The following is a 14436-nucleotide window of genomic DNA, read 5'->3' on the forward strand; positions in this document are numbered from 1 at the left end:
GTATTATAGCTTCATCTTACCTTGCAAAGAAATGTGATGTTAAAACCAAGAGACTGTTCATTTCTGCTGCCAGTGTTCATATAGTTTCCAAGGAACAACACTAACTCCAAAAGCTTACTAAAACTTTCACTCTTCCTCAGCTCTTCACAAGCTAGTGTAACTGCCATAATGCCAGGCTTGATATTGTTTATATGGTCTTCAAATGAAAGTTTGAAAAGAATTGCATTGAGACGTGACCTCAGCATTTTCACTGAACTCATCTACAAAACAAAAAATATTAAATCAGAACATAAAGTTACTTGTGTAAAATAGCTTATATTAAAAAATACTGGACAGTCTACACACTTGGAAGACTACACACTTTCTGTATGTTTCCATCATTTACCCTGTATTTTCCAAGAAACTGTACCTGCACATACTTACTGGCAACAAATACACAATACCAACATCCCTGCACACAAGACAGTAAATGTAAACTAGTTCACCTCTTAACAAGAACCCAAGATTAGCCTGAAGACACACATGCTAAACTTATTGTAACAGCTCCAGTAAAGTCACCATTAGAATATCAACTTCTCAGTTTCTTTCCAAAGTAGTACAACAATCTCTCAAGTGTCTGTGCTAATACCAGCACAAATGTAAACATGGCTGATTAAACTCGAGAATTGTATTTTTCATTTTTAGATTTTCTTACTGAGCTGATGCAGTTACACATTACCACAGGAGGAGCAGTGGGGGAGAAAAAAAATGATAAATCCTTAGGGACCTCCTCAGGGGTTCTCATCACATAAGATCACGAAGTGCAAACAAAACACAACCTGCATTTCAATCCAGTATGTTTCTGTCCTTCAAAACAAATTTTGTCAAACTTCTCCACAAGATATTATCCTGTTTGAAAGAGTAGTATAAAACTAATTCCTTCCTGACATAAATCACACTGTAGTAAAACTGCCTGACACAGATGCTGAAAAGTATCTCTGATAGTAATTTGATTAGCTTAAATCCTCAAGATCAATTTCATTATTCTAAACACCAAAAATAAATCCTTCTCTTCCATATTTTAAGTAATCAATAATATTTCCTTGTACTTAGCAATGGACTGTAATTGATAAAAGACATTTAGAAGATAAAGATATATACTGAAAATTTTTAATCCACTTAAAAATTTTCATTTAAATGCAAGAATGATTACCTTCCAAATCTAAATCTTAATTTTAATTAGCAGAATACAGAAAGATTTCTCCCCCAATGCATTCACTATCAGTGGTGTTCCTGAAGGACTTTATCCCCCTGAAAGAAAAGCTTGGTTATGTGACAAATCACACATCACGGCTATCAAAACAAGGATTTTTATGTGCTCGTCTCTGTTGCGTAAACCTTTACCACAGCTCCTTGAGGAACCAAGATCTTTTTGTGAGGAAAAGAAATTAATTGGAAGTGTTTCAGTATAACTAGCATTTCTTCCTTCCTCCCCAGATTTTAAATACATCACCATTATCTGAAATGTTTATTTGAGCCCCTGCAAGTCATCAACGTTCAGCCTTGAAACAGTTTCCTAAGCATCTTGTATTTTAAAACATTATACTAAAAACTTCTGCCTTGAAAAGGATCTACCTTCACTCAGATGCAGTAACCAAAGACAAAATTAATCTCTTAATCTGCTTTAACCTTCATCAGACAATCTACAATTTTTATTCAAAATGAGACTTAAAAAATTGTCAAAAGCTTTAGATCATAAAAACAGTGTTTTTTGTTTTTTGTTATTTTACTAAACTAGATGGTAAAATTGAATATGCCAATAAGCTTTGGGAAACTTAATCCCTTCATAAGGCAAACATCCCCATTTTCATTTAGCAAATTTTTCTACTTAACATTCCAGCATATACTGAAAAACTTCTCTAAGCTTCCCTCAAAAGAACAAATCACAAAGAAACAATCCTGAAAATATGGATATTTTTATGATTTTGACAACACGTTTCAGTGAAAAAAACAAGAATCTTTTAGATTCAATCCAACAGTAGACAAGTCAGATAAACAGATGCCATGTTTTTAAGATAACCAACAGGATACAGTCAACCCAGTGACTTTCCTTTAGATACATAGTTTTCTGGGAAAGTCTGCTGGTAGAATTGCAGTGAATCATTGAAATAAGAAACAAATCATACTATTAGATAGAAGCAATGAGAAAGCACTAAGTACTAGATTTGTTGGTTGTTCAATTAAAAAAATTGAACTATTCAACAACTGCAAAAACCCCAAGGCCCAGATCAAGTGGCTTTCAGCTATCTATCTGCAAAACGAAATGACAAATTCTTACTCAGGTAAAAAGTGTACTCAGAACATCTACTTACTACATACTTAATAAACACTACTTGGATCCTGGCAACTTCATTAATTTCTACATCAAGACAAAGCAAGAGAACAAGTTGTTTTAACCTCTGGTCTTCTGAATTAGAAGTAGAAAAAAACTTCTAAATAAGAGCATAAAAAAATCTCCAAGTGTTCTCATGCACTCAATTATTATTATTTACATTTGATAACAGAACTGAAAAGGGTTTTGCATTGTCATTTATATGCATTGTGCAGCTCTCTCTCTTTTCCTTTTTACTTTTCCCATGTCCCTATTAACATTAACCCACAGCATCTGTTCTTCTTTCTACAGGTGCTCAACTGCCATTTGTAACTTCTCTAAAGAAAAAAGAGAGAAAATGGAAACAGAGGATCCTCAAAGGCAGATTGTGAGAGAGAAGAAACAGGAGATGAGATGGTGTTCAGGAACTTCTGACTGTATGTAAGAAAAACATATTTGACAGCAAAGGTGGGTAAACACTCAGCACAGCCCCGGCAGTAATTTAGTATTATACATTAGATAGCAGAATGATGGGAGGAAGCAGATATACAGCATTCCACTCCAAAAATATCTCTATGTAAAACCTAAAGAGAAAAATGCAGTTAAACTGAATAAAAGAGAAAGGTTGAAGCTGAAGTAACAAGGAGGGTATGATGTTCATAAATAGAAATATACAGCAAAAGGAGGGAGAACTCAGTTATAGAGATCAAGGCTGCTGCAGTAGGAAACTGAGACGAGTGAAAAGGAGAAATATCTATAGTTATGCTTTAAGCCAAGATCATTAAACACAATTTTCTGAATTTATTTAGTAAAATAGTTAAATGAATGGAATACATTGAGTGTCATCTGGCTCAACACCTCTACTCTGTGTGCTTCCATCCTGTGTTTTCCTTAAACATTTTAGATATTCTCCTTGTACAAAATCTACACAATGCGTAACTTGGTTCAGCCTATTTTTTTTTTATTACATGCAAGGGTAGAGTAAGATAATATTCATTTTTTGTAGTCACTCCCTCTTAAGATCAGCTTTTTGCCATTTTGAAAGTAGGCACAATGCAGATAGTAGACAGTGCAATTGTTCTGACCTGCGTTCCTTCCTAGAGAACAAGAACCCTTTCTGTTGTAGGGCTTTAAGTACTACTGTCATTTCATCACATTGTTTTAGTCAATAAAGTCTGTTAAATGACAGGAGATGAAGTATTCCTCCAGAGGTTTTAAAAGACCGTATACTTATATTCAAAAAACAAATATAAACAAACTGTTCCCGAAACACGTTGTGTTTTTTTTTTTTCAGAAGAATGAGGAAATTTCATAGAATATAAACATATTCATACCAAACATATTCTACTAGATTTCCTTATCCTTGTCCTCAAACATTTTAAATTATTTATGAATGACATACAGTTTTAAAAATCAATAGCCTTGAATTTTTCAGAAGAATTCATTAATACCTTTAATTTTCTAATTCCTCTAAAAAAAAAAATCTAATTGGGTCATGTCATGTTCCCTGCATCCAAACAAATCATACCAAAGACACTTCTGAAGCCAATTTACGGCAATGTCTTTCAAATAAACAAATAAACTATTTAAGAGAAGTATCAGCTATTTCATTCCCTTCTTTTAAGGGCTTCTGTTTCAATATATTTTATTTTATAGGACACCTTAGAAACATTACTGAGCTGATCATCCTTAATGTAATCTTTTAGAATAACAAAATTGAAGTGAAAAGCTCAACTAATTTGTTAAGTTTGTATAATATCTTTGGAAGACCAGCAACAAAAAGTCTTTCAAGTCCTAGCTTAGTACTCAGTTACAAACAATTACCTACCAACATGTATTCAGTAATTTATGCAGTCTTTCAAGTCCTATTTAATACTTGGTATTATATAATCATGTACCAGCACATATTTGGTAGTTTATGAAAATTGGATAATTTCATTCAGAGATTGTTTCTAGCCATTATAATACATTATATTTCAATTTTTTTGAATAGATGTATGCACTGAACAAATAGAAAAAGCAACAGAACGATCTTCAGTTTCAATTATGATACAAATTCATGCTTCTAGAGGCATTTCAGGAGTTCATGTGTATATATATACGCAGTATATGTTTACATATAGTATGTGTATTTATATATGTATATTTATCATAAAATATCCTGAAGTGGTAGCTACCACATGTAACATTGAGTTCAACTCCTGAAAAATCTTTCTATTGACCAAAATAAGATTATAATAGATAATATAAACTTCTCACACCAAGAAATCTTTCCTCCTCTTAATAGTGATGTACGTATAGTCTTATATTATGGGCATATTATCTCTTTCAGCTGTTCAGTTTTCAATACAGCAAAATAAATTACCAAAGTTGTCAGTGCCATAGAGTAAATGGATCTTTTATGAACCCTTAAAATTTCACCTTCTTAAACAGTTAGGAAGAACACTCCAAATTCAATAAACACAAAAGCCTTTCACACATCACACTGTACAAGAATAAGACAAAAGACTTGCTGTGGCAGAAATGTCTGTTCCCCTCCATTACATACTATACTTCCTACCAAAAAAAAAAAAGTATTTGTATTTTAAACTGATCAATAAGTATATCAACATTTTCCTCGTGCACAATAGCACTAACCAAAATACTTTAAACCTCCTTTTTTCATGTATTTGATACAATAATTCTCTCCAGTTAATTACAGCATTAATACGTACCACGATTATAAATTGTTCTGACTCAGCAAGATCATTATATTCATCCTGCAATGCAGCTAAGGCATTAATTTCTTCCTGTTCAGGAAGATTCTTCATTACAGCCTAAAACAAAAATGCATTATATTAAACTTGGTATAATGAATGAGCTATGATCTTCAAATAACACACTAAAAATAACATAACATAGAAATGTACAAGAAAATTATTCTTTTATTTACATAGCTTAGACACTATATAAACTTAAAATCAAACCAATAATTAATACATACCTCTGTTACTGTCTTCAATTTGAAGAATGCCCTCTCCTTTTTATTAAAAAGCTACAGAAAAAATTCTCAGCTACTGTCAGACCCTGAAGAATTATTCCTTACCTCCCAACCTTTTTGCCCTCATAATTTACTCATTGCCCTCATATACTACTCATTAAATACTAAGCAAGAAAAAATGGTCTGCATCAAGCCATACATAACCACGTAAAACTAATCTTTAGTTCTTATTCAAAATACCTATACACAGGTCAATCTCAAAATTGGACAAATATTCAGGAAGGTGAAGTCAGCTTTCAACATTTTGGAAGACACGTGAACTCAGTGGAGTCCATATTCGCAAAAGTCTATTTTGTTACATGATTTTAACTCCTGTATCCCTCTCATCTTGGTCCTCAAAGATAGGAGAGAAAAGGAGCAGGTCTCTGTTCTGACTTCATTCTAGTCCTTCAAACATTTGAAAACGAATTCCGAGAGGATGTGCTCCATTGCACTTCCAGGACTTGAAGTCAGATCACTGTTCTCTTTGATGCAGAACTCAGCCATAGATAAATGATCAGTGCAATGCAAACTACATGTTTTGGCAAAAACACATCAAATAAAAAGCACTGCCCAAAAGGGTTTGTAGAGGGAGGAAAATTTTTTGTTTGTTTGTTTAAGTCTGAAATTTAAAGGCTGATGCTTTCACTTGCTTCTTAGTTAAAATGCCCTCAATTCTGCTAAAAATGATATTTTACATGGGTATGTTTAGAAAGTGTACTCTTCCAAAGACAAAAAGAATGAACAATGAATTTTCTTAGCACTTTGTTCTCACAGAACTGCATTGTCATCAGTCATGTACACAGAACTGCACTGTCATCATTGATCATGTACACAACCTGCTTAATCCAATAAATTTTACTAACTATGATAGCGTAAGATCAAAAAGTAGCAAGAAACAAGTACTCCAAAGGAAAGAGCAGTTGTCTGTATGCTCAGTTATGCCTCAGTTATGCAATCATAAAATCACAGAATCAAAGTCAGAAAAGACCTCCAAGATCATCTATTCCAATCTGCTACCTACCACCAATATTTCTTGACTAAACCACATCTGAACATTTCTTGAACAATTTCAAGGACAGTGACTTAACCACTTCCTTGTGCAGTCCATCCATTCCAGAGACAACCACTCCTTCTGAGAAGAATTTTTTTTCTAATATCCAACCTGAACCTTTCGATTTCACCGCTGTGATACTCACAATAAAGCAGTTTATACATGAGCATTTTCATGAAGTTCAAGTTTAGTTAAGCATGAAAGAAAGCAAGGTTTGCTTTGAAGAAGTTTTCCAATTAGTAATACTGAAGACTATTAAACTCGTAGTTACTGAGTCACTTAATTGGAAGATCAGAACAAAAAATAAAGCAGAACAAAAATCAGATAGATGATAGAACCCCAATAAATTTCTAAAATTGTCCTTGGAAACAGAGAAGCAACCTCTTTGGGGTCATCAGGTAAGTCTCCTTGCTCTTAGAAGTAACTCTGACAGACCAATTATTCATAAAAATGGATCAACTGACAAATAAAAGTAATTTAAACTTTCTACATGAATCTAAAGCCTCATTTTTTGGACCGTTCTAAGCAGTCAAGTTACTGGCATGGCTGCACTCATGACAAATTCATACACATATATTCTGTGGTTAACACTGCCTTTTCCTTAAGTATTGTCATTTTTCTCCCCAGTGCTTATACATATCTCTCTCCTCTCAGTAGAAGATCTTCCCCAGTGCTTATACATATCTTCTCTCTATAATTTAGTCAGATTACCTCTCAGCTATTTATATTGCTAATCTCATCAAGCCAGTCTTTTCTAGCTTCCTTCTGTAAACTGTTTCTCCATTGCTCAATCATCTTAAGTAGTTTCAAAGTTCAGCTTCTCCATTTTAAATTCATTTCTGAAAAATGTATTAGGTATTTTAGATAACGTCTTAGGTGTGCAGTATTCATAAACATAAGAATTACCTACTGGAATTGACTGATATACCTTACAATCACATTTGTGTGTTTTATGCTGCACACGATTTGGGTGGGATGGAGTTTATTTTCTTGTAACTGAAAACTAATGCACCAATATAGTAGCTAACGTTGAACAGTGCTTTTGCAGCTTCAAGGTCTTCTTGATTTTTCACTCTGCCCACACAGCAAGCAGTCCAAGGATAGGCTAGGCGGTATTCATGGTGGTTTTTCAGTTCCTGATGACTTCTTTAACATTACTAATCTTACAGGCTTCTCAAACAATCTGATATCCTGGATCCTAACAGCAAGACTTCCTTCTTTATATTTATTTCTAAGTACATCAACTATACTAAAAAGGTCATCTCCGGTGAAATACAAACAAGATTTTTTGATATTCAATTTGTGTTTTTTTTTGTGTTAGGTAGTATAGGTCAGAATACGACACTGAGAAAACAAAACAGTACGCACTCCTGGGCATACACTTCAAAGTCTATGAGACCTATGATTCAATGACCTCAGTAATTTGAGGTTTATTAGTGAGCTCTTTAGAGCTTCAGGAGAAAATACCTCCAGAAGCACAGGAGAAGCTTGGAGTCAGACAAAACAGCAGATTACCGTCAAATTAACTTAATTTGATAAATTCAATTTATACTGTATGTTTGAAATTGCGGAAGAGCTAATTTTGCTTTTAATAAAATCCATGCTAACATTCATAATTTAGTCAAAATTTAACTGTGTAAACAACAGGCAATTCAGTTTGCTCAGTCTCCGTAGAACAATCATTTTTCAGGACCAAGAAAAGAGGAAAACACTCATTTAGAAAGCCTTGAGGGAACAGGAATGGGGACACAAGCAGGTGCAGTGAAGGATGAAAGGACAAACAGCAGCCCAGCACATTTGCCAGAAAAGCATCACTTAGTGAAGACTGGATCAGCTAACAGCTACAAAATCATGAATCTGCACAGGATATTAAAAAACTAATAAAACACTAATATCATTGGTGAGGTATATCTATACATTGCTTCAGGTTTGCCTGTTTCTCTGTTGCACTCCACTTCCAAAAAGACTGCTCTTCTCCTGCTGTGGGGAATCTAAAGAGATGTTAACAAGCTGTAGGACAAATTGTCTTCTCTCTGGCTGAGAAATTTTGGTCTTAAAGATCAAATGACATCAGGAGCAGGTCTGATTTACAGACAAGCAAAAGTTTTTAAAGAAGAGTGATGAAACTTCATTAAAGGCTAGTTTAAACTATGTAAATTGTCTCAAGTTCAAAAGCTAGTATCAGAGATTTCCTTTTGAAAGAGAAGCATCACAAAATGAGAAATTAAAAAGGTACTATAAACAAAAAATCTTTTTGAAAAAGTTTCACAGCTCTGTATCACCATACACAGAAGTAGAACAAAAACAAAACATTACATTCAAGAGAAGCATTTGTAGCCGATAGCCAGATAACACTACACTATTCCTACTTTTCAATTCTTACATTTTTACGTCATTACTACATGTACAATAAGCAACAAACAGAATTAGCCATTGTTCACATACCTGAACAAAGGTTTCAGTCAGCTTCTCTTCATTAACCTCTAAAATGATATTTTTTATTTCTTCATAAGGCATACGTAGAGAACCCAAAAATATTGCTGAAATTCAGTAATAATTAGAATAAAAAAAACAGATTCAAGAATGCAAATTTCAATTCTAGCAACTCAAAAACAATCACCGATTCAAGTTAAGATAACTCATAATGAAAGTTTCCTACATAAAACCAACATTACATGAAACATTATTTCTATTCAAATTATAATAAATCTTATTTCTCAGAAATGAAATCATGACAAGAGTTAACTGTTTAAGCAGCCTCAGTTGCTTCTAGGTGGTGACACTCATCTGCTAGAATTAAGTTCCAGTTTTATAAAAAGCAACATATTTTTATTTCTATTAGAAGAGATTTGTTCAGCCATTTGAAGATTTCAGTGTCCATTATGTTTATCAAGCTATAATAAATTCCCAGAATTAATAATTTGTAGAATATTCACATAATATTCTTTTTTAAAAATTCCTTATCAAAAGCAAGGAAACAAAACAACCTAAGTCCTTACAAAAGAGGCTATACGTATTGTACGCACTTCAAAGATGGATTTCTCAAAGTAATTTGATTCCAGCTGTTATAACATCTCAACAGAGTCCTGTTCTAAAAACACGAAAACATCCCTTATGAAAAACAGTATGTTAATCTGTCTGTATTAAAGTGCTGTATAGTCCATCCAACTACTATGGTTGACTTTTATGCAACCATATTTTCAATTCCTAGTTTGAATTTTTATATCACTCATGTCATGGCAGATTTTCTGCTTAGGGAAGTTTATGAATAAAGATGGTAATAAACAATGCAGATATTTGATTTTACATATTTGATTTGCCACAAGCTTTTATCAAAAAGTGACATTTTACAATATTTGTTATTCAAATAAAATTGTACTGCTCTTAAAATTAAAAAAAAAAATCAAAATTAGTTAAAGAGATGCGGCTATTTCGTTATAACAGTATTATTTGCTCCTGATTTATCCTATTTGGCAATATCCTCTTTAGAAGTCCAGCTGCTACCATGCTCTTCCTGCACTGCTCTAACCAAAGAATTATCAGAGCTGTGAGCTGAGAGGCCATAACCTAAACCCTACCAATGCTGACTTTGCTAAATCAATGACTATAATTTAATTATACTTCCTGTCCAAAGGAATTATAGAAAGAATCAACCTTCTCAGTACAAAAACAATATAATTCATTAACATTTAAGTCTACAACATTTTTTGTTACATTTAGGCTTCCCAAAGTTGTATAATGCATTTAAATCATACATGTTCAAAACTGTTCTGAGCTAAAAAGACAAAAATCGATTCACATTGTATATTTTAAGAAAAATTTTGTAGACATAAACAAAGAAAGAAGACTTAAGAATAGCCATGTAGACAAGATAATTACATATTCAGCTGAAACATCTGACATCACTTACATAAGTTTTGTGAAGTTTTTCCATCCAAAACTCTTAATACTTTGTTCTTTTTCTTTGACTGTTCTGTTTTCTTTTCTTCTTGTTTTTCTACTGCCTTTTTAGCTGGGGAAAAAAAAAAAAAAAAAAAAAAAAAGGTATTTATTAAATATTACAACTCTTAGAAGACTAATAGCAACTTAGCCAGAAAGCCATAATACTACATTTGTAAGAATCAGCTCAAGGAAAAGTGAATCCTTTGCCTCAATGGACTGTAAAATAAATAAAGAATCAAATAATATCAATTTATAAAATTAGAATTGAAATAAAAATTTTTATACAACAGCGCCATTTTTTTGTGTGTGCGCACTAACAAATTGTTGCTTATTTTAACCCACACATTCTGCTATCTCGAGCTTCAGTTTATTATAAACATCTTTAAAAATGCATCAAATAGGTATTACCTCAAAGCACTTGAGTGCCGTCTGTTGAAACACAAATACTATTTGAAGATCTTCATTCAAAACCAATAAGATAAAGTATTTGACATTTATCACACTATAAACCTGCAGAGGTAGGTTTTTACTAGCAATTTTCTTATCATTTTTAATGAGCAAAACAAAACACAAAAACACTAGCTTTGTATTCCATATTTAAAATCATACAGAAAGCAACATGGTAAGAAAGTAACTAAAAGGTACACTAGATTTTCTGCATAATTCAACATACTTCTGGGTTTATACCACTTGGATAATTAGTTGACCTTGGGCATTTTCATACCAGCATAAGCTAAACTAGTGCAAGACAGTTTCCTCATCTCCAGCTATCTCTAAACAGCCTAAGGCAGAAAAAGCTAAAGAGAAAAGACAACTCTACAACAATGCACTGCTTGCTCTTCATTGTCCCCTGCAATTATTCTGCGTGCACGTATGTCAACAGTTTTTTCATAAAACCATGACAACGTATGACCCACTTGATTTCTATTTGAACAAGAAGAGAGCTACACAACAACTTTTTTTTCAATCTCATATGCAGACAATACTCAAAACTCCCACCACCACTGACCTGTTAACTATAACATGTTACAGTTCAAAACCCTTAAGTGACCCTCCATGAATTAACCAAATAATTATCACCACTTTTTCCCTTGGTTAAATAAGGGAAATAAAACTAGGTACTCAACAGCCATAAATAAAATAAAAATCAGTTAAGAAATGAGTTCTCCCGTGACAATGCAATAAACCTTATAAGCTATGTAAACAGAAACTACTGAAAAGCATGAAGTTGTTTGGTAAGACAGATAGGAGAAATGACTCAAGATAAGTGACCTACTCTTAGCTTTATCTCTTTAAGAATGAGACCTTCTGGATCTCCAAAAATAATGAAATCTTTAAGTAAACATGGTGAAGAACACATCATCACCACCAATCTGGTCACTATCTACTCTTGTCATGTCTTCAGTTCACAGCTGACAACAGATCTGTTCCTTAGTTATCTAAAACAAAATAATCAAAGCCAAAGCTCATGTTCAAAGAGTGTAATTCAATTCCTTTTCACAGATATTTACACAGGTGAACCTGCAGACTTCTCTGTAACTAATACACACACAATTGGGTGCACATACAGGCGTGGACTTCAATTTTGTCTCCAAGAAAGAAAATGATGGTTGCATACAAAAATCAACTCTCCCTTCAGATTGGAAGAAACAAGGTTATTGTTTTTCTTTTAAATTAACATTAACAATCAATCATAAAGGTAGCAAAACACCTACTAATGCACAGTTATTTCACACTAGTTTTGGTTGGTTTTATTTTACTATCTATCTGAAGCTGAGAGGAGAGAGAAAGGGAAAGAGAGCCAACATGATTAAGCAAAAGGAAGTAAAGTAATTTAAACATGGGCAGATGTCTCCTCGAAGACAAAAAAAATATAGATCTAAATTCATTTTATAGAAAATGCAATGTTTTTACATTCAGAATTCAGTTCTATTGTGTTATTAAAAACAAATTTGTTTATCAGCAATAGAGGGAAAAAGCTGATGCAACATGCTGAAAGGGGTTGTTTTCTGTTGCTTTTGTATTATGCAATCAACTCATGTGCACCTTAAATGGGTACGTTTGGTGATAACTTCAGCTGGGAACTAGTATAATCCCACAAAAAGGGCACTAGTTGTCTCATACTGATTTGAGACAGTCCTTATCAGTTTCGGATACTCATGTGGGGTCTAAAAAAAAAAAAAGACACTAAACAGTGTTATATAAATCCAAAATACTTTTACCATGACTAATGATAGCCATGGCAAAGAATGTACACAAAGATGTTGAAATACTTCAGAGACTTAATTAAAAAAAAAAAAAACAAAAACTTACCACTACTTCTTTTGTACCAAAAAAGCAAGCACACGTGGCTCCAAAATCATTGTTCTACACCTGTTCATTTACCTACTCAGTGTCATTACATGATGACAAATTTTTAGAAACAAAATTTTACTTAATGATTCTAGAGCTGTTAAATCACTGCTTCCACATTCAAGTTCTCAGTTTGTGTTAACCCCCTACTTATTATTTATTGCTTAGCTTAACAGAAAAAATCTTTATTCATGAATATGGTTAAGATCAAAATTAAAGGAGTAAATGGAATTAGTGTTTACCATTTTATTCTCATGCTGTATCTTCTTAGTCTACATTTTTGCATTTACATTATTACTTTTTTAATAAAAAATAGCGTGCTGAAAAGAAGCATATACTAAAGAAAAGGGGGGGAGCAGAGATGGAGATGTGGAGATGTAGGTGATGTAAGTGAACTTTAGTCTGTCAGAACCTGAGCCTTAATTTTCTCTATTTTCTCTTAAATCTTTCCTCACAGTGAACAAAAGCCCATTTATTGTCATGGGAAATGAAAGACTAAGTTCATCTTATTTCCATCTGGTAGATGGCTTACCAGCTGCATTTACTGGTATTAGACAGCAAAGGTAAATACACAAAAGAAATTATTTCTTACTCTTTTTACCAGAAAAAGAGATGCAAAGCTAACAGGTGCAAGAATATGGTGAAAAATTTACTGCCAGAACAGTTTTTAAGGACTCTCTCTCTCTCTGTATACACACACACACACACACACACACACACACACACACACACACAGAGTGAAAGATATACATAGCTACATAAATAAAATATATAGAGAGATCTATAAAATACAGGAGTGTCTTGAACAACTAAAGTTATTAATTACACTGAGATATTAGCTCTGGGAAAAATAAAAGATCCCATGAGACAATGTGGAAGAAAATTGTAATAAAGAGCTAAGAACACCAAGTAGATGCATATTCATTGAATACCCACTCATTTTTTGAAAGCCACAGAAAGATAAGTGAACTTTACTAGAACTTCTTTGAACTCGACTAAATTGATGACCTTGCAAAACTACTGATAAGTTTTTATTTTCAACATGTTGTGCTATTTGCAGAGGTACTCAACAACAGAAATAAACTAGCCTAAAATAGTTCCATTGGGAGGGACCTTCAGGGTCCATCAAGTTCAAGCTTGATTGCTTCAGAGCTAAAAGCGAAAGCATATTATTATTAAGGGTATTATCCAAACATCTTTTCAACTCTAGCAGGTATGGGGCACCAAACATTTCCCTAGGAAGCCTGTTCAGGTGTTTGACCACTCTCATGGGGAAGGCATTTTTCTTAAACGTTCTTTCTGAACTCTCTCTTAACACAACTCTGTGCACTCCTGCATATCCTGTTTCCAGTTCCCAGGAAGAAGAGATTAGTACCTTCCTGCAAACTTCCTCAAGAAGTTGCAGAGACCCATGAAGCCTGCTCTGAGCCTCTATTCCTCCAAACTACAATCCCCCATCCTCAGCTCATCCTCATAGGACATGCCTTCCAATCCTTTAATTAATTTCGCTACCATCCTCTGGATCCTTTCAAGGACCTTAGCATCCATTTTATATTGTGAAATCCAGAACCGCACACAATATTCAAAGCGTTGTAAGTATGGTGGGATCATCTCTTTTGACCAGCTGGCTGTGCTGTGTTTAATGTAGTGCCCAATGCAGTTTGCCTTCCTGACTGTCAGGTCACACTGCTGGCTCTTGTTGAGCCTGCTGTCAACAAA

The 14436-nt window shown here is 33.6% G+C and overlaps 1 protein-coding gene across 5 annotated transcripts in view; it reads right to left on the reverse strand.

Moving 5' to 3' along the window:
- The window catches only part of DIAPH2 (diaphanous related formin 2), a 153090-nt gene that overhangs the window by 80888 nt on the left and 57766 nt on the right, over window positions 1-14436 (reverse strand). For all 5 annotated transcript variants that reach the window (XM_085230902.1, XM_085230901.1, XM_085230900.1 and 2 more), the window contains 4 exons: window positions 10334-10435; window positions 8869-8963; window positions 5065-5166; window positions 21-260 (listed from right to left, as the gene is read on the reverse strand). In XM_085230902.1, the coding sequence (XP_085087028.1) occupies window positions 21-260; window positions 5065-5166; window positions 8869-8963; window positions 10334-10435 (539 nt within the window). The remainder of the gene's footprint in view (window positions 1-20; window positions 261-5064; window positions 5167-8868; window positions 8964-10333; window positions 10436-14436) is intronic.

This window comes from Meleagris gallopavo, chromosome 9 (assembly GCF_905368555.1).
Source record: "Meleagris gallopavo chromosome 9, MGAL_WU_HG_1.1, whole genome shotgun sequence".
NCBI classification, from domain to species: domain Eukaryota; kingdom Metazoa; phylum Chordata; class Aves; order Galliformes; family Phasianidae; genus Meleagris; species Meleagris gallopavo.